Below are 13,120 nucleotides of genomic sequence, written 5' to 3' on the forward strand. Positions count from 1 at the left end.
TAACGTGACTATGATCTAATCCCCGTTCTAACGCCCAGGCGGAACAGAGTTGTCTGAAGCGGAACTTTTCTACCCGCGCGGGGGGGGGGTGGCCCGAGCTGCTCGTTTGTTTCCACCCGGAGCCACCACCCCCGCCCCCCCCCCCAAGTTGGCGGGAACCGCTGTTTGAATTCCGCACAGCGGATAGGCGGCGGTGCGACTCCCCCCTCCTCATTGGCCCGTTCGAAGGAGCCGTCACGTGACCCGCGGGACGCCCGCGCGTGCGCGCTGGAAAATCCAAACTGGCGGCGGCGCGTCCCTTGGCCTCTGCGCAGGTGACTTGCGGCCTTCGCTGTGGGCGCCCAGCGGGCGGGGGGGTGAGGAGGTGGTTCTCTTTCATTTACAACAACAGCAACAATAACACCAACAACTTAGTGCCCTAGGCTGCGATAACAGTTGCGGCTGGTTGTTGTTGTTGTTGTTACGCGTTGTCAAGGGACGGCGCGTGTTTACAGAGGCGAGGCGCTTTGTCAATATTGCGCCGACGTCTCCTCCTCCTCATCATCATCTTCATCATCATCCTCATCCAGCAGTGGATCGACCACGGCTGGCGACGACGAGCGGTAGACGCCGCGTCAAACACATTCGCGTTGCGTTTGCGGTGAGCGCTGCGACGACAAAGTGAAGCTATAATGTCGCAGGATCGCGAGAGAATCAGCCGGGGTTGGTGATGACGGTGGTGGTGACGATGAGGTTTTGGTGGTAACGGTGGTGACGATGAGGTTTTGGTGGTAACGGTGGTGACGATGAGGTTTTGGTGCTAACGGTGGTGACGATGAGGTTTTGGTGGTAACGGTGGTGACGATGAGGTTTTGGTGGTAACGGTGGTGACGATGAGGTTTTGGTGGTAACGGTGGTGACGATGAGGTTTTGGTGGTGACGAGGTTTTGGTGGTGACGAGGTTTTGGTGACTGTGGTGACGGTAGTGACAAGGTTTTGGTGACTGTGGTGACGATGAGGTTTTGGTTTTCGAGGACTGGGGTGGGGGTGGTTTGGGTGACACGCACAGGCCGCAGTGGACGTGGACATTAAACTCCGTAGTGCGCTGCTCTTCGCTCAGTTTCGGTGCAGGGTGGGGGGGGGGCAGTGTCGCCGATGAGACATCACCGCTGTGAGGGCCGACACACACCGTGTGGAACCTTTGGGAGTTTGAACAGCAGCAGCAGCACGACGACGATGCTGATGGTGGTGGGGTGGTGTCACTTTGTGTCTTGTCGGGGCCCGCGCTAAAGGCCACCAGGGGCCTCCAGTAGCCCGCGGGCCCGGCTCTGAAGACCGCCGCCGAACACTGAGTTGGTAGCGCAACTTACGACGCCACCGCTCCACGTGCCGGGAACGACGGTACAGTCATTATACGTCAGAATCCGAATATATTGATTTATACTGCAGGAGGAATCCGATGAGCTACTAAGCTCTTTGTCACAGATGCCCAGTAGGGACACGGGGTCAGAGCGTTATATCAACAAACAGAAGAACACGATATAGCTCAAAGTATTATTCATAACGTTTTTGGGTTTAGATCGCGTTATTTATAAATGTGTCGTAACCCTCCACCACCCGTCACGGCCAATCAGTAAAAAAGTGTCACGTTGACAAAAGGCAAATAGTTCACTGTTTTAGCCCACCGGTGTGTTGAAGCGTGAAACCACAACAACAACAAAAAATTGTAAATGTGTAAATGTTGTGGTTTCACGCTTCAACACACCGGTGGGCTAAAGCAGTGAACTATTTGTCTTTTGTCAACGTGACACCTTTTTACTGATTGGCCGTGTCGGGTGGTGGAGGGTTACGACACAAATAACGCGATCTAAACCCAAAAACGTTGATTATGAATAATATAGGTCGCGAAAGCCTACGTGTTAAGCTCAAAGTATTGCTCAGACGGACGCACGTAGCAAATGGAACCCCCCTCCTCGTGTTTTCTCACAGCAGAGAGGACATCCTGTCTCCCCTGCATCCCCCGTGTCCTGTCAGTGTCCCATCTTTGTCTCCCTTCCTCTCTGTCTGCCCCCCTCACCCGGTCTCCCCCTGTCTCCCTGCCCCTCTCTCGCAATACAGGTGCTCTCCAGGGCCTGAAGGCACGTTTCTTAAGGTATTGATGCAAGTGCTAACATTTATTTGAAGCACCCTGTATTATCCTCTCTTTCCCTGTCCCCTCTCCGTCTGCACCACGACCTCCTTATCTCTCGCTTTAATCTCTCCTCCCTTGTCCCCTGTCTCCATCCAGATTCCCTAAACTAAAGTATTGTTTTATCTTACCAGGTAAACCCCGCTGAGCAATTAGCTTATTTTTCAGAAGCGACCTGGCTACAAATGATAGCTCAACGAAGTGGCTTATCACGTGGACATTTATAACAGCTAAATAATCTCGACGCATGTTAATTTAAGTAAGCAGTCGTCATGATTGCTGCAACGATGAGGCACTACCTGTCAGTAATAGCTCAGGCAAGACTGTCAAAAGTCAGACTGGGGCAAACTCGGGATGCTTAGGATGCAGTGTAGACAATCAAGACTGATCTTTGTCGTGCTTTGTCGAACACCTCGGCACAAACTTCTCGCTAGGAAGTTTTCGGTCCTTGGGCCTCCGATGCGGAACGCTCTGCCTACCGAGCTGCGCTTGACCGCTGATATTCTCCCATTTCGAAATAAACGAAACGCCTGCTTATTTCCGACAATAGGTTAGATACATTAAAGATGTTTTTTTCTCATTCTTCTGTATGGCGCTCCTTACTGCGCATTACAAAAACGTTCATTAATAATAAAACTAATTCTCAGCCCCAGACACGGGCGAGGCCACAACTTGCGACCGCCACCACTGCCGCCACCCGCCTCCCGTCTGCGCCATGCAGCCATCGGCGAAAGCCGCGGGAGGGTCTGGGGACCCTTCCAGGGCGGTGACGGAGCCACGGCCGCAAGCGCCGCGCATGCGGCTGTGGCTCCGAGACGAACCGTTTCGCGTTGGCGTGCTCCCCATGGTGCCTCCCGCCAAGCTGGGCATCTACTACCTGCACAAGGTGGCGGCGTACGTGAGAATTCGCCCCCTCGGATTCCCCAGGTGAGGAGGAGGATGAGGAGTTGGGGGGGGGTGTTAAGAGGCACCGATATCAGCTTGTGATCTTTATCAAGGTTGTCGACATGCAGAATTTGTGTGTGTGGAGACTTAAGTCCAACTAACGCAGTGTTCGTAACCAATTTTCAGAGGGTGGCCCACTTTCGCCGATAAGGCATCATCAGTGTGAGGACCGCCACACCGCCTTGCGAGGGTTGTTTTCACATATGTGTATTGTCGGGGGGCCGCACTAAAGGCCACCTGGGGCCACCAATGGCCTGCGGGCCTTGCTTATTAAGAGCACTGAAACTAATAAGTCGGCTTTCGCGACCAATGTTGTGATTCATATGAAAAAAAAATTGGTTGGATGATTTTAATGTGTGCCATACACCCTCCTCCACCCGACGCAACCAGTTAATGAAGTTGTCACGTAATGAACAAACGTGGCCAATTTCACAACTGTTCAGCAGCGCAACTGTTATGCCGTTCGTCAGTAATCTCATAGCATTTAACAATTGGGGTGCGCACGTTTAGCAATTGGGGTGCGCACGTTTCGCCCATAGTTACAGCCAGCATCATCAGGCAGTTGCCAGAATTGTGGTAACTGGATTTTCTTAGTCATCCTCGTCAACAAGTTGTGGAAATGTACTCCTCTATGGTTGCCTAAACATCCCACATCATTTTTTCAGTCTGTGTACATACACAATTTGATAGATTACACTTGTCGATTAATAATGATGGATAAGTAATTGATTCATTGATTGATAGTACAATTCGATTCAACAGTATTTAACTGTTTAAGCAGTGGACTGACCAGGACCGATTATGATGACGACAGAGCAGGTTTCCACTTTTCGTTAAATAAACGAACGCACGGACTCGTGCAAAAGCGCGGACGTACGCGTGTTGCCGTGCGTGTGCTTGCGTGGCAGGCTGACGTGGCCAATGTGGCGGCACGTGGCGTGCGGGAAGCTGCAGCTTCCCGAGGAGGTGGCGTGGTTGTACATGGAGAGCTGCGACACGCTGGCGCCCGAGTGGACGGCACAGCGGCGCCTCGAGTGGGCCGAGGAGGCGTCCGAGTGCTGCTCGCGTGCCGACGTAGAGCAGCTGCGCGCGCAGGTGACAACACAGCCACTGAAACCGCCGACACTACCTCCACCGCCACTGGCACCACCACTGTGAAAGCATTGCCGCCACAGAGACCACCACCACCGTCGCCGACACCACCACCACCAGCACTACTGCCGCCACCACCACCATCACCACCACCGCAACCACCGATATCAACCGCTACAGCTACCACGGCCAACACCGCCGCCACCAACCCCCAGTAGCACAGCAAAGACGCGGAAATCAACAACACTACAGTTCCTTAACACAGCGTGGACGTAGAAGTGGGCGAGTGGCTAAGAGGTGAGAGACCTGAGCCATCACTTCTGAAAGCCTGGGTTACAAACCAGGTTTAAACTGCTGCCCGTGATTAAAACCACATTGTCAAGTGCAGTGAGTTGACACGGTCTCTGGTCCGCTCACCAAATTTAGAAACGTAACTTAAAATGTGACGTGTAATGCAGCCCCATGTCACGTTCCTCTTGTTCTCACTTTTGTCGTGAAGATTTTTTGCCAACCGATTTCGTTCAACTTTGAAGGCTGAACAGACTCTACCGGTTTATTCCAAACGTAGTCATCCATGCATCTGATGCCTTCTCAGGTCGAACAATGCCATCATAGACCCCCTGTGTGTGTGTGCGTCCATAACTTCTGTGTGTGTGCGCCTGTGTATGTGTGGGGAGTGATATTGTAGTGCTAAGCGCTCTGCGCTATGAACCTGGCAAACCTTAGTTTGATTCCAACTCACAGCAAACGTTGATGACGAGTTTCTGAACCGAACCTGATCATCCTCTAGGTCGGCTCAGCGTTAAATGAGTACTTGGTGCAGTGTGCACACACAACTACTGGGGAGACAAAGGTGGCTATGCGTAGGGCTATACACACCACTCCCTCGTGCGCCGTGTTGACCTTCATAGATGCTCGCTGACAGCATTTGCCCCAACAGTCTGTGTATGCTACACAGGGGTATATTTGTCTATCCGTGTGCCCTGATGCCCGCGTGTGTGTGTGCTCCCGTGTACAGCTGAGTGTGGACACGCTGTGGTTCCTACTCTTCCTCTACATCCAGGAGTTGAGTCGCACGTCGCTGCGCCGCCACTCGCTGGTCGCGGACGACTGGCCGAGTCCCCGGAGCCAGCCAGACGACCAGGAGCGACGCTCTCTCACCCAGGGCAAGGTGTGGCTCCTCGTGCAGAGGGGCACGGCGCAGCGCTCGTACACACACACGCACAGAGGTCTCCCACGTCGCCCTGGCAGACGATTGGGGCAAGTGCTGTTAGTGAGTAGCAGCACCTATGAAGGCCGGCACGGCACATGAGGGGGTTAGTGTGGCCAGCACCACACGCGGCCTCCTTTGTCTCTCTAAGTGGCGATGTTTTTACGTACCGCACCAGGTGCTTATTTAAGGCTGAGTTGATCGGGTGGAGACCGAGGACCGGTTCTGATATACGTCACTGGTGTTGGCTGTGAGCAGGAATCGAACTAGGGTTGCTGGGTTTCGTAGCGCACACATGCACACGCGCACACACACTCGTACATCTGGCTGACTCTTCACTCCTCCCTCCCTGCCACCCCCCCCCCCCCCCCCGCATCGTCCCAGTATCTGGATGGCCAGCAGCACCTGTCCTTCGTGAAGAGTGGCCTCTCCGACCTGCTCAAGTTGCTGCTGGAGCCCGCGGGGATGCACGCCATGCGCTGGAGCTCGCTGTCCGAGTCGCTGCTGCCGTTGTCGGCGCTGCGCACCCTCGACATGCTGATGGAGGGATCGGCCGATCGGGGCCAGCGCATCCGCCCGCTCAGCGAGCTGGCCACCGCCGCGCAGGTGCTCACACCGGTGCCCCGCGGCGCGCGTGGCGACGGGGGGTGGGGGAGGTGGGAGGGTAGGAGGTGGGGTGGGCGGCGTGTCTGTTGGGGTCGGTCGCAATTGTGGTCTGGGTGGGATATCCCCGCCTGAAACTACGCGAAAATCCGAAAGCACGCTAGAGTAAGTCCGACACTATAAGCGTCTTGGCCGTACTTATCTGGTACTGGAGTTGAATGTGTTCTGCTGTATTGCGTGCGTGCATTGCGCTGTGCTGGGGCGACGGCTGTGACGGTGGTGCGTTCACCCCCACCCCCCCACCCCCAGGCCGACAGCGGCTTCCTACCAGGCTTGAAGGCCTTCTCGCTGAGGCCACTGCAGCTGTGGCTGCGCGACCACCTGGACCTCAGCCCCTACGGCATGTCGGCGTGTATGCAGCGTGGCCGTAACCTCTCCTGGGAGCAGAATGGTGAGCCGGCGATTCCGGCGCCCTCGCCACTCCCTCGCCACTCCCTCGCCACTCGCTCGCCACTCCCTCGCCACTCCCTCGCCACTCGCTCGCCACTCCCTCGTCACTCCCTCGCCACTCGCTCGCCACTCCCTCGCCACTCCCTCGCCACTCGCTCGCCACTCGCTCGTCACTCGCTCGTCACTCCCTCGCCACTCCCTCGTCACTCCCTCGCCACTCGCTCGCCACTCGCTCTCCACTCCCTCGTCACTCCCTCGTCACTCCCTCGCCACTCGCTCGCCACTCGCTCGCCACTCCCTCGCCACTCCCTCGCCACTCCCTCGCCACTCCCCGCCACTCGCTCGCCACTCCCTCGTCACTTTCTCGCCACTCCCTCGTCACTCCCTCGCCACTCCCTCGCCACTCGCTCGCCACTCCCTCGCCACTCCCTCGCCACTCCCTCGCCACTCCCTCGCCACTCCCTCGCCACTCCCTCGCCACTCCCTCGCCACTCCCTCGCCATTCTCTCGCCACTCCCTCGCCACTCCCTCGCCACTCGCTCGCCACTCCCTCGCCACTCCCTCGCCACTCTCTCGCCACTCCCTCGCCACTCCCTCGCCACTCCCTCGCCACTCGCTCGCCACTCCCTCGCCACTCCCTCGCCACTCGCTCGCCACTCCCTCGCCACTCTCTCGGCACTCCCTCGCCACTCCCTCGCCACTCCCTCGCCATTCCCTCGCCACTCGCTCGCCACTCCCTCGCCACTCCCTCGCCACTCCCTCGCCACTCCCTCGCCACTCGCTCGCCACTCCCTCGTCACTCCCTCGCCACTCTCTCGGCACTCCCTCGCCACTCCCTCGCCACTCCCTCGCCACTCCCTCGCCACTCGCTCGCCACTCCCTCGCCACTCCCTCGCCACTCTCTCGCCACTCCCTCGCCACTCCCTCGCCACTCGCTCGCCACACCCTCATCACTCCCTCGCCACTCTCTCGCCACTCCCTCGCCACTCCCTCGCCACTCGCTCGCCACTCCCTCGCCACTCCCTCGCCACTCGCTCGCCACTCCCTCGTCACTCCCTCGCCACTCTCTCGCCACTCCCTCGCCACTCCCTCGCCACTCGCTCGCCACTCCCTCGCCACTCCCTCGCCACTCCCTCGCCACTCTCTCGCCACTCCCTCGCCACTCCCTCGCCACTCCCTCGCCACTCCCTCGCCACTCTCTCGCCACTCTCTCGCCACTCCCTCGCCACTCCCTCGCCACTCCCTCGCCACTCCCTCGCCACTCCCTCGCCACTCCCTCGCCACTCCCTCGCCACTCCCTCGCCACTCCCTCGCCACTCTCTCGCCACTCCCTCGCCACTCCCTCGCCACTCCCTCGCCACTCCCTCGCCACTCGCTCGCCACTCCCTCGCCACTCCCTCGCCACTCCCTCGCCACTCCCTCGCCACTCTCTCGCCACTCTCTCGCCACTCCCTCGCCACTCCCTCGCCACTCCCTCGCCACTCCCTCGCCACTCCCTCGCCACTCCCTCGCCACTCCCTCGCCACTCCCTCGCCACTCCCTCGCCACTCTCTCGCCACTCCCTCGCCACTCCCTCGCCACTCCCTCGCCACTCCCTCGCCACTCGCTCGCCACTCCCTCGCCACTCCCTCGCCACTCCCTCGCCACTCCCTCGCCACTCCCTCGCCACTCTCTCGCCACTCCCTCGCCACTCCCTCGCCACTCCCTCGCCACTCGCTCGCCACTCCCTCGTCACTCCCTCGCCACTCTCTCGGCACTCCCTCGCCACTCCCTCGCCACTCGCTCGCCACTCCCTCGCCACTCCCTCGCCACTCTCTCGCCACTCCCTTGCCACTCCCTCGCCACTCGCTCGCCACTCCCTCGTCACTCCCTCGCCACTCTCTCGCCACTCCCTCGCCACTCCCTCGCCACTCGCTCGCCACTCCCTCGCCACTCCCTCGCCACTTCCTCGCCACTCCCTCGCCACTCTCTCGCCACTCTCTCGCCACTCTCTCGCCACTCCCTCGCCACTCGCACCATGTCATTGTCAACCGCTTGCTCACAATTCGCTGTGAGCCGCTCACTTTTAGTTGGTTGGCCTTCCCCCGCACTTTGATTATCATGGCTGGCTACGTACAGTGCAAAAGAAGCTTCACATTCAACTCCCCACTCGCCGCTCACTCTCGATTCGCCAGTCGCACTCGCCAGACTCCACGCTCACTGCGTCTCCGCGAGGCGTGCGCGCCTCGCACGCGTGTTTGGACACATACACGCACGCTTGGCCACACGCACACATTGGCAAGGTCCACTACGTAGGAAGAAGTTAAACCCACACACACGTTCATAAGCTTGCGTACGCGCGTGTGTGCCCCCTCCCCCCCCACCGCCCCCCCACCTACCACCACCACCCCCCGTCTGCGCCAGGCGCGGGCACCGTGCAGCGCGTGTGCATGCTGCGCAGCGGGCAGGGGGCGCCGGCGGGCGCACGCGTGGTGATGCTGAGGAAGGCGAGCCGGCAGACACTGGCGCGCAGCTCGCCACGGCTGGCCGGCGCGCACGTGTGCATCCACCGCTGCAGCGACTCCTTCATCTACCTGCTGTCGCCGCTCAGGTGAGGAGCAGCAGCAGCAGCAGGCGAGCTGTGGTGTCACGGCCGTGTCCGTGAGCTGTTCCGTGCCCGGGAGTAACGCTCGGTTTTACCCGGCTACTCGATTGCCAAACGCGCAAACTGGCTTGCCCCCCCCCAACCACCCCGTGCTGCACAGGTTGGAATCTGGTAGACCGCTCCTGGTTGTACCGCTGCATGTGCTAACCGTGAATTGCGCGGTCTGCTTCGATGTGGCCATTAGGGATTCCCTCTGGTCATTCGCAACGAGCAGGACTTTGCGTGCCGGTATCGCGGTCCAAATTTGCCAAATGCAAAAAGTTACATCGCATATTGTAAAATGGGACTGCGCACACGCACGTACCTCCGATTAGCACGGTTGGCTATGTACCGTGCAAAATAAATACATGTACGTACATACTGCAACATCGCCCCCTCCTGCAAAACTGCTGCAGACCGTGTCTCTGAAGCATAACGTCGTCGTGATGATAGCCTTGTGCTGTAAGAATGCCGCGAAAATCAAATGTAAAAATTATTTGAGTCGATTCGGGAATGCGGCGTGCTGCGGAGGTCATATTCTTGACTTCGTTACCCGTGGTGGCGTCACACACGCCATGCGTGCCCCTTCACGTCACGTCCTCCTGTGGCTGCTGGGTGGTGCCGGCGCGCCGCTGAGAATGTGCCGGAGCTGAGATGTTTTTCTTTGCTTTCCGGCCACGACGACGCCCCTCCGACCAAACCGACACGCGTGCCGCCGCTGCCGCCGCCGCGTCGACAGGTCGGTTAGCATCGAGCGATGCCGACGGACGGTGCTGGTGCTGGGCCCCGTGGAGACGCACGTGACCGTGCACGGCTGCGAGGATGTCACGGTGGTGGTGGCGTGTCGCCGCCTCGTCGCCTCCGCCTGCTCCGCCTGCACCTTTCACCTGCTCACGCCGTGCCGGCCGCTGCTGGTGTCGGCGCCGTGCGGCGACGCCGGCCTCACGCTGGCGCCGTACCACACGCACTACCCGCTGCTGGAGGAGCACATGGCTCGGGCGGGCCTTGCCGCCGTGCCCAACCGCTGGGACCAGCCGCTGTGCCTGGGCGGGCCCGAGGCCGATGGCACCAATGAGAAGTGCTACCGCCTGCTGCCTCCGAGCGAGCTGCACCTGCTGACGGTGCCGTTCACGATCGCGGGCGGCACCACGAGCGAGGTGCCCGGCGGGCTTCCCGTCGCGTACGAGCGGGCGCTGGCGGCGCGCGAAAAGAGCGTGCAGGCGTGGCAGCAGACCATGCGATACGCCAACCTCACCAGGCAAGCCCAGCGTGTGTGTGATGAAAGTGCCCCTACACGTATGTGTGTGTGCCTGTCCAAAAAGAACAAGTCCTTACCTCCTCGGTGATGCCGAATGGTAACGCTGTGGTGGATTTGAGGAATGCCATGGAGGGAAGATTAATTCCAAAATCGGCTATACCCTTCATGACACTTGTAGCCACCACAGCGGCCAAACTGGGGCGCGATGGACTGGTAACTCATCCACCTTCAAATAAACTACCACCAAACCACATAATATGTATATATAGAACGAAGCTTTTGCTGGAAAGCCCCTGGGAGACAGGCGTCTATGACGTTTCCTAGCCCACCCCCATTTGGCAGAGCCAGGAGACTGATTCCTTACCCTCGGGGTTCCTCCAGAAATGGCAAAAAGCCACTGCGGGTGGCCACGTGGAATGTTTGAATGCTCACTGCGGAGGAGAGGCTGGACTGGTCCCGCCTGGATCTCTGCGGTATTTAGGAGGTCCGGTGGACTGGCTCCTTCCACCATGAGGGGTGGACAGTCCTCTATTTGGGGCAGGAGACTGCCAAACAACAGGGAGTGGCTCTTTTGAATATTTAAGGGTTGTTGGCGCATGGCGGTGAGGTGTGGAGAGCTGTAAGCCCCAGGCTACTGTGGGCTCACCTTCCCATCAACTAGAGGTGAGGAGAGGTGGTGGTGGTTACTTATGCCCCCAACGAAGATGAATATCAGTGGAGGGATGCAGGCAAGGCCGATGGCCTCCTGTCACGGGTGCTAGCTAAAGTAGCCCCTCAGTATAGTCATCCTGTTGGCTGACTTTAATGCCTGAGTGGATCATGATATTGGCACCTGGGCTAGAGTGATTGGAAGGCATGGGCCATATCAGCTCAATAACAACGGTAGGAGGCTGCTAGACTTTTGTGCAGCCCATGGGCTTGTAATTATCAACACACTGTTCCGGCATCGGCGCATCCACGCAACATCGTGGATGCACGCCGGGTCTATCAAGAACATCTGCTGGACTATATAGTGATGGACCAGCGGATGCGGGCCCATGTCCTCGACACCAGGACCTACCGTGGAGCTGTTCAGTCCATTGACCACCGGCTTGTCATCTGTAAGATGCGACTGCCGTTCTTCCACTCCAGTGGTGGGTGTACATCCAGGACCCCATTAAAACCCACAGTGGCCTGGTATCAGCTAGCTGCTGAAAGTTGCAAGTGAGAATTTCATCATCGCTTGCAGTTGAGGTTGGCATCATCCCCCCCCCCTCCTAATGCCATGGGGAAATGTTCGAGGTTTAGGACTGTGGCTCATGCAGCTGCAATGGCTGCTTTAGGTTCACGGTCCAAACCTCCTTAGAGACCCTGGCTGACAGAGGAGGTGTTCCGGCTGACTGATAAAAAGCAACAGGCCCACTCCCATCATCTACAGCATCCCACGTCAGAGAATGAGGAGGCTTACCGCAGCCTTCGCTCAGAGGTTTGGAGAGACGTGCGGTGCTGCAAGGATGGGTGGTGGTCACGGGTTGCTGAGGAGATGGAGTCTGCTTCAGTAGCCCGCGATCACAAGTCATCCCATCAAAAAAGTGACTTACAGTGCCACACCTACCACCATCATTAGGGGAAAGAAAGGTTTGCAGATTTCTGAGCATTTCTGTGAAGTCTTCTCGGCCATGGTCATGCCCTCCCTTCTCTATGCTTGCAAAACATGGACCTCCCCTAATGGAACATCTTCGCCGGTTACAAATATTTAGGCTGGCCTACCTGCGATCCATCCTGGGTTTAACCAGGCTGGATTAGATGAGGAGCTCACAAATCCTTGAAAGATCTGGACAAGTCCCATCGGTGAGCTCCTCCGGCAGGCAAGGCTGCGTTGGCTTGGTCACTGCATGCCGAAACAGCTTTTGTTCGGCCAGATAGAGGGGGATAAACGGGCGCGGCACGGGCTAGAGAAGAGATGGAGTGATGTGGTATAAGAGGATGTGGAGCTGAGTGGACTTGCTGATGACTGATACCAGCGATGTCAAGATCGGCCTCTGTAGAGGAGGCTCGCGAAGGACGCTACTGGGCAGTTTGAGGCAGTCGCCCTCCAACAACAACGGAGGGCAGAGGGGCGATGCTCACAACAACGAGCGGAGCGGTGGGTGTCTAAAACACAGCGAGTTGGCACTGTAGGTGGCACAGGTGGTGCATCGGCCAGTCATCTCAGTCAAACTATGGCACCTGGATCTGTCTTGTGACCTCCTGCCAGCGGGCGTTTGACACTTCCCGTGGCCTTAACGTGCACATAGCCTGGCACAAACACAGTGGTGACGTCACTGCCACTTACTGGCGAATGGCAGTTGTTGTGGGCCTGGCCACCCACCCCCTCGCGTACTTTTATTTCTTTGTAGGTGCTCGCTAACAGCACTTACCCTGAAAGTCTGTTCAGGGTATGCAGGGGATCTTTGTCTTTTGTCGTATCTGTGGAGAGTGGTTGGCATGCTGCACCACGCCGACCCTCACGCCGCGACGCGTCACGCCACGCTGACGCACGTGGCCCCCTCACGCTCTCCGTGCTCCGCAGGGAGAAGACGGCTCAGTTCCGGATTCTGGTGAAGAATCTGTTCTGCGAGTGGCTGAAGGACTCGGGCCACCAGAAGCAACTCGACGGGCTCATCCCCACGTCCGAGCAGCACGCCGCGCCGCCGTGACGGGGCGCCTTCGACAACGGCGGCGCGGTCACCATCGCCGCCATCATCGTCGCCACGGAGACGCTGTCAACATCACCACCCTCGCCACGGAGAC

General features: G+C 58.5%; 1 protein-coding gene across 6 annotated transcripts; it reads left to right on the forward strand.

Moving 5' to 3' along the window:
• Positions 1-236: 236 nt before the first annotated feature.
• TBCCD1 (TBCC domain containing 1) lies at positions 237-13,120 on the forward strand. 6 transcript variants are annotated; one of them, XM_078619200.1, is made up of 10 exons: positions 324-877; positions 924-1,380; positions 2,815-3,094; positions 4,021-4,207; positions 5,223-5,375; positions 5,799-6,020; positions 6,327-6,468; positions 8,871-9,057; positions 9,830-10,348; positions 12,900-13,120. In XM_078619200.1, exons 3-10 carry the CDS (start codon positions 2,883-2,885, stop codon positions 13,024-13,026), a joined length of 1,749 nt encoding a protein of 582 aa, XP_078475326.1. In that variant the 5' UTR covers positions 324-877; positions 924-1,380; positions 2,815-2,882; the 3' UTR covers positions 13,027-13,120. The 6 variants fall into 6 exon arrangements, with proteins under 6 accessions (XP_078475328.1, XP_078475326.1, XP_078475325.1 ...); XM_078619202.1 differs by lacking the exons at positions 324-877; positions 924-1,380 and adding an exon at positions 237-314; XM_078619199.1 differs by having other exon boundaries at positions 324-1,380.

Source organism: Lampetra planeri, chromosome 62 (genome assembly GCF_965212315.1).
Source record: "Lampetra planeri chromosome 62, kcLamPlan1.2.h2, whole genome shotgun sequence".
Lineage (NCBI taxonomy): Eukaryota > Metazoa > Chordata > Hyperoartia > Petromyzontiformes > Petromyzontidae > Lampetra > Lampetra planeri.

What these genes read in the sequence shown, in the direction of transcription:
- TBCCD1 (XM_078619202.1), top strand. Translation starts at nt 2,883, where the DNA reads ATGCAGCCATCGGCGAAAGCCGCGGGAGGGTCTGGGGACCCTTCCAGG. An exon ending in GCTCTCTCACCCAGGGCAAG is followed by an intron (nt 5,376 to 5,798) that starts GTGTGGCTCCTC and finishes GCATCGTCCCAG; the next exon opens with TATCTGGATGGCCAGCAGCA. An exon ending in AGCTGGCCACCGCCGCGCAG is followed by an intron (nt 6,021 to 6,326) that starts GTGCTCACACCG and finishes CCCCACCCCCAG; the next exon opens with GCCGACAGCGGCTTCCTACC.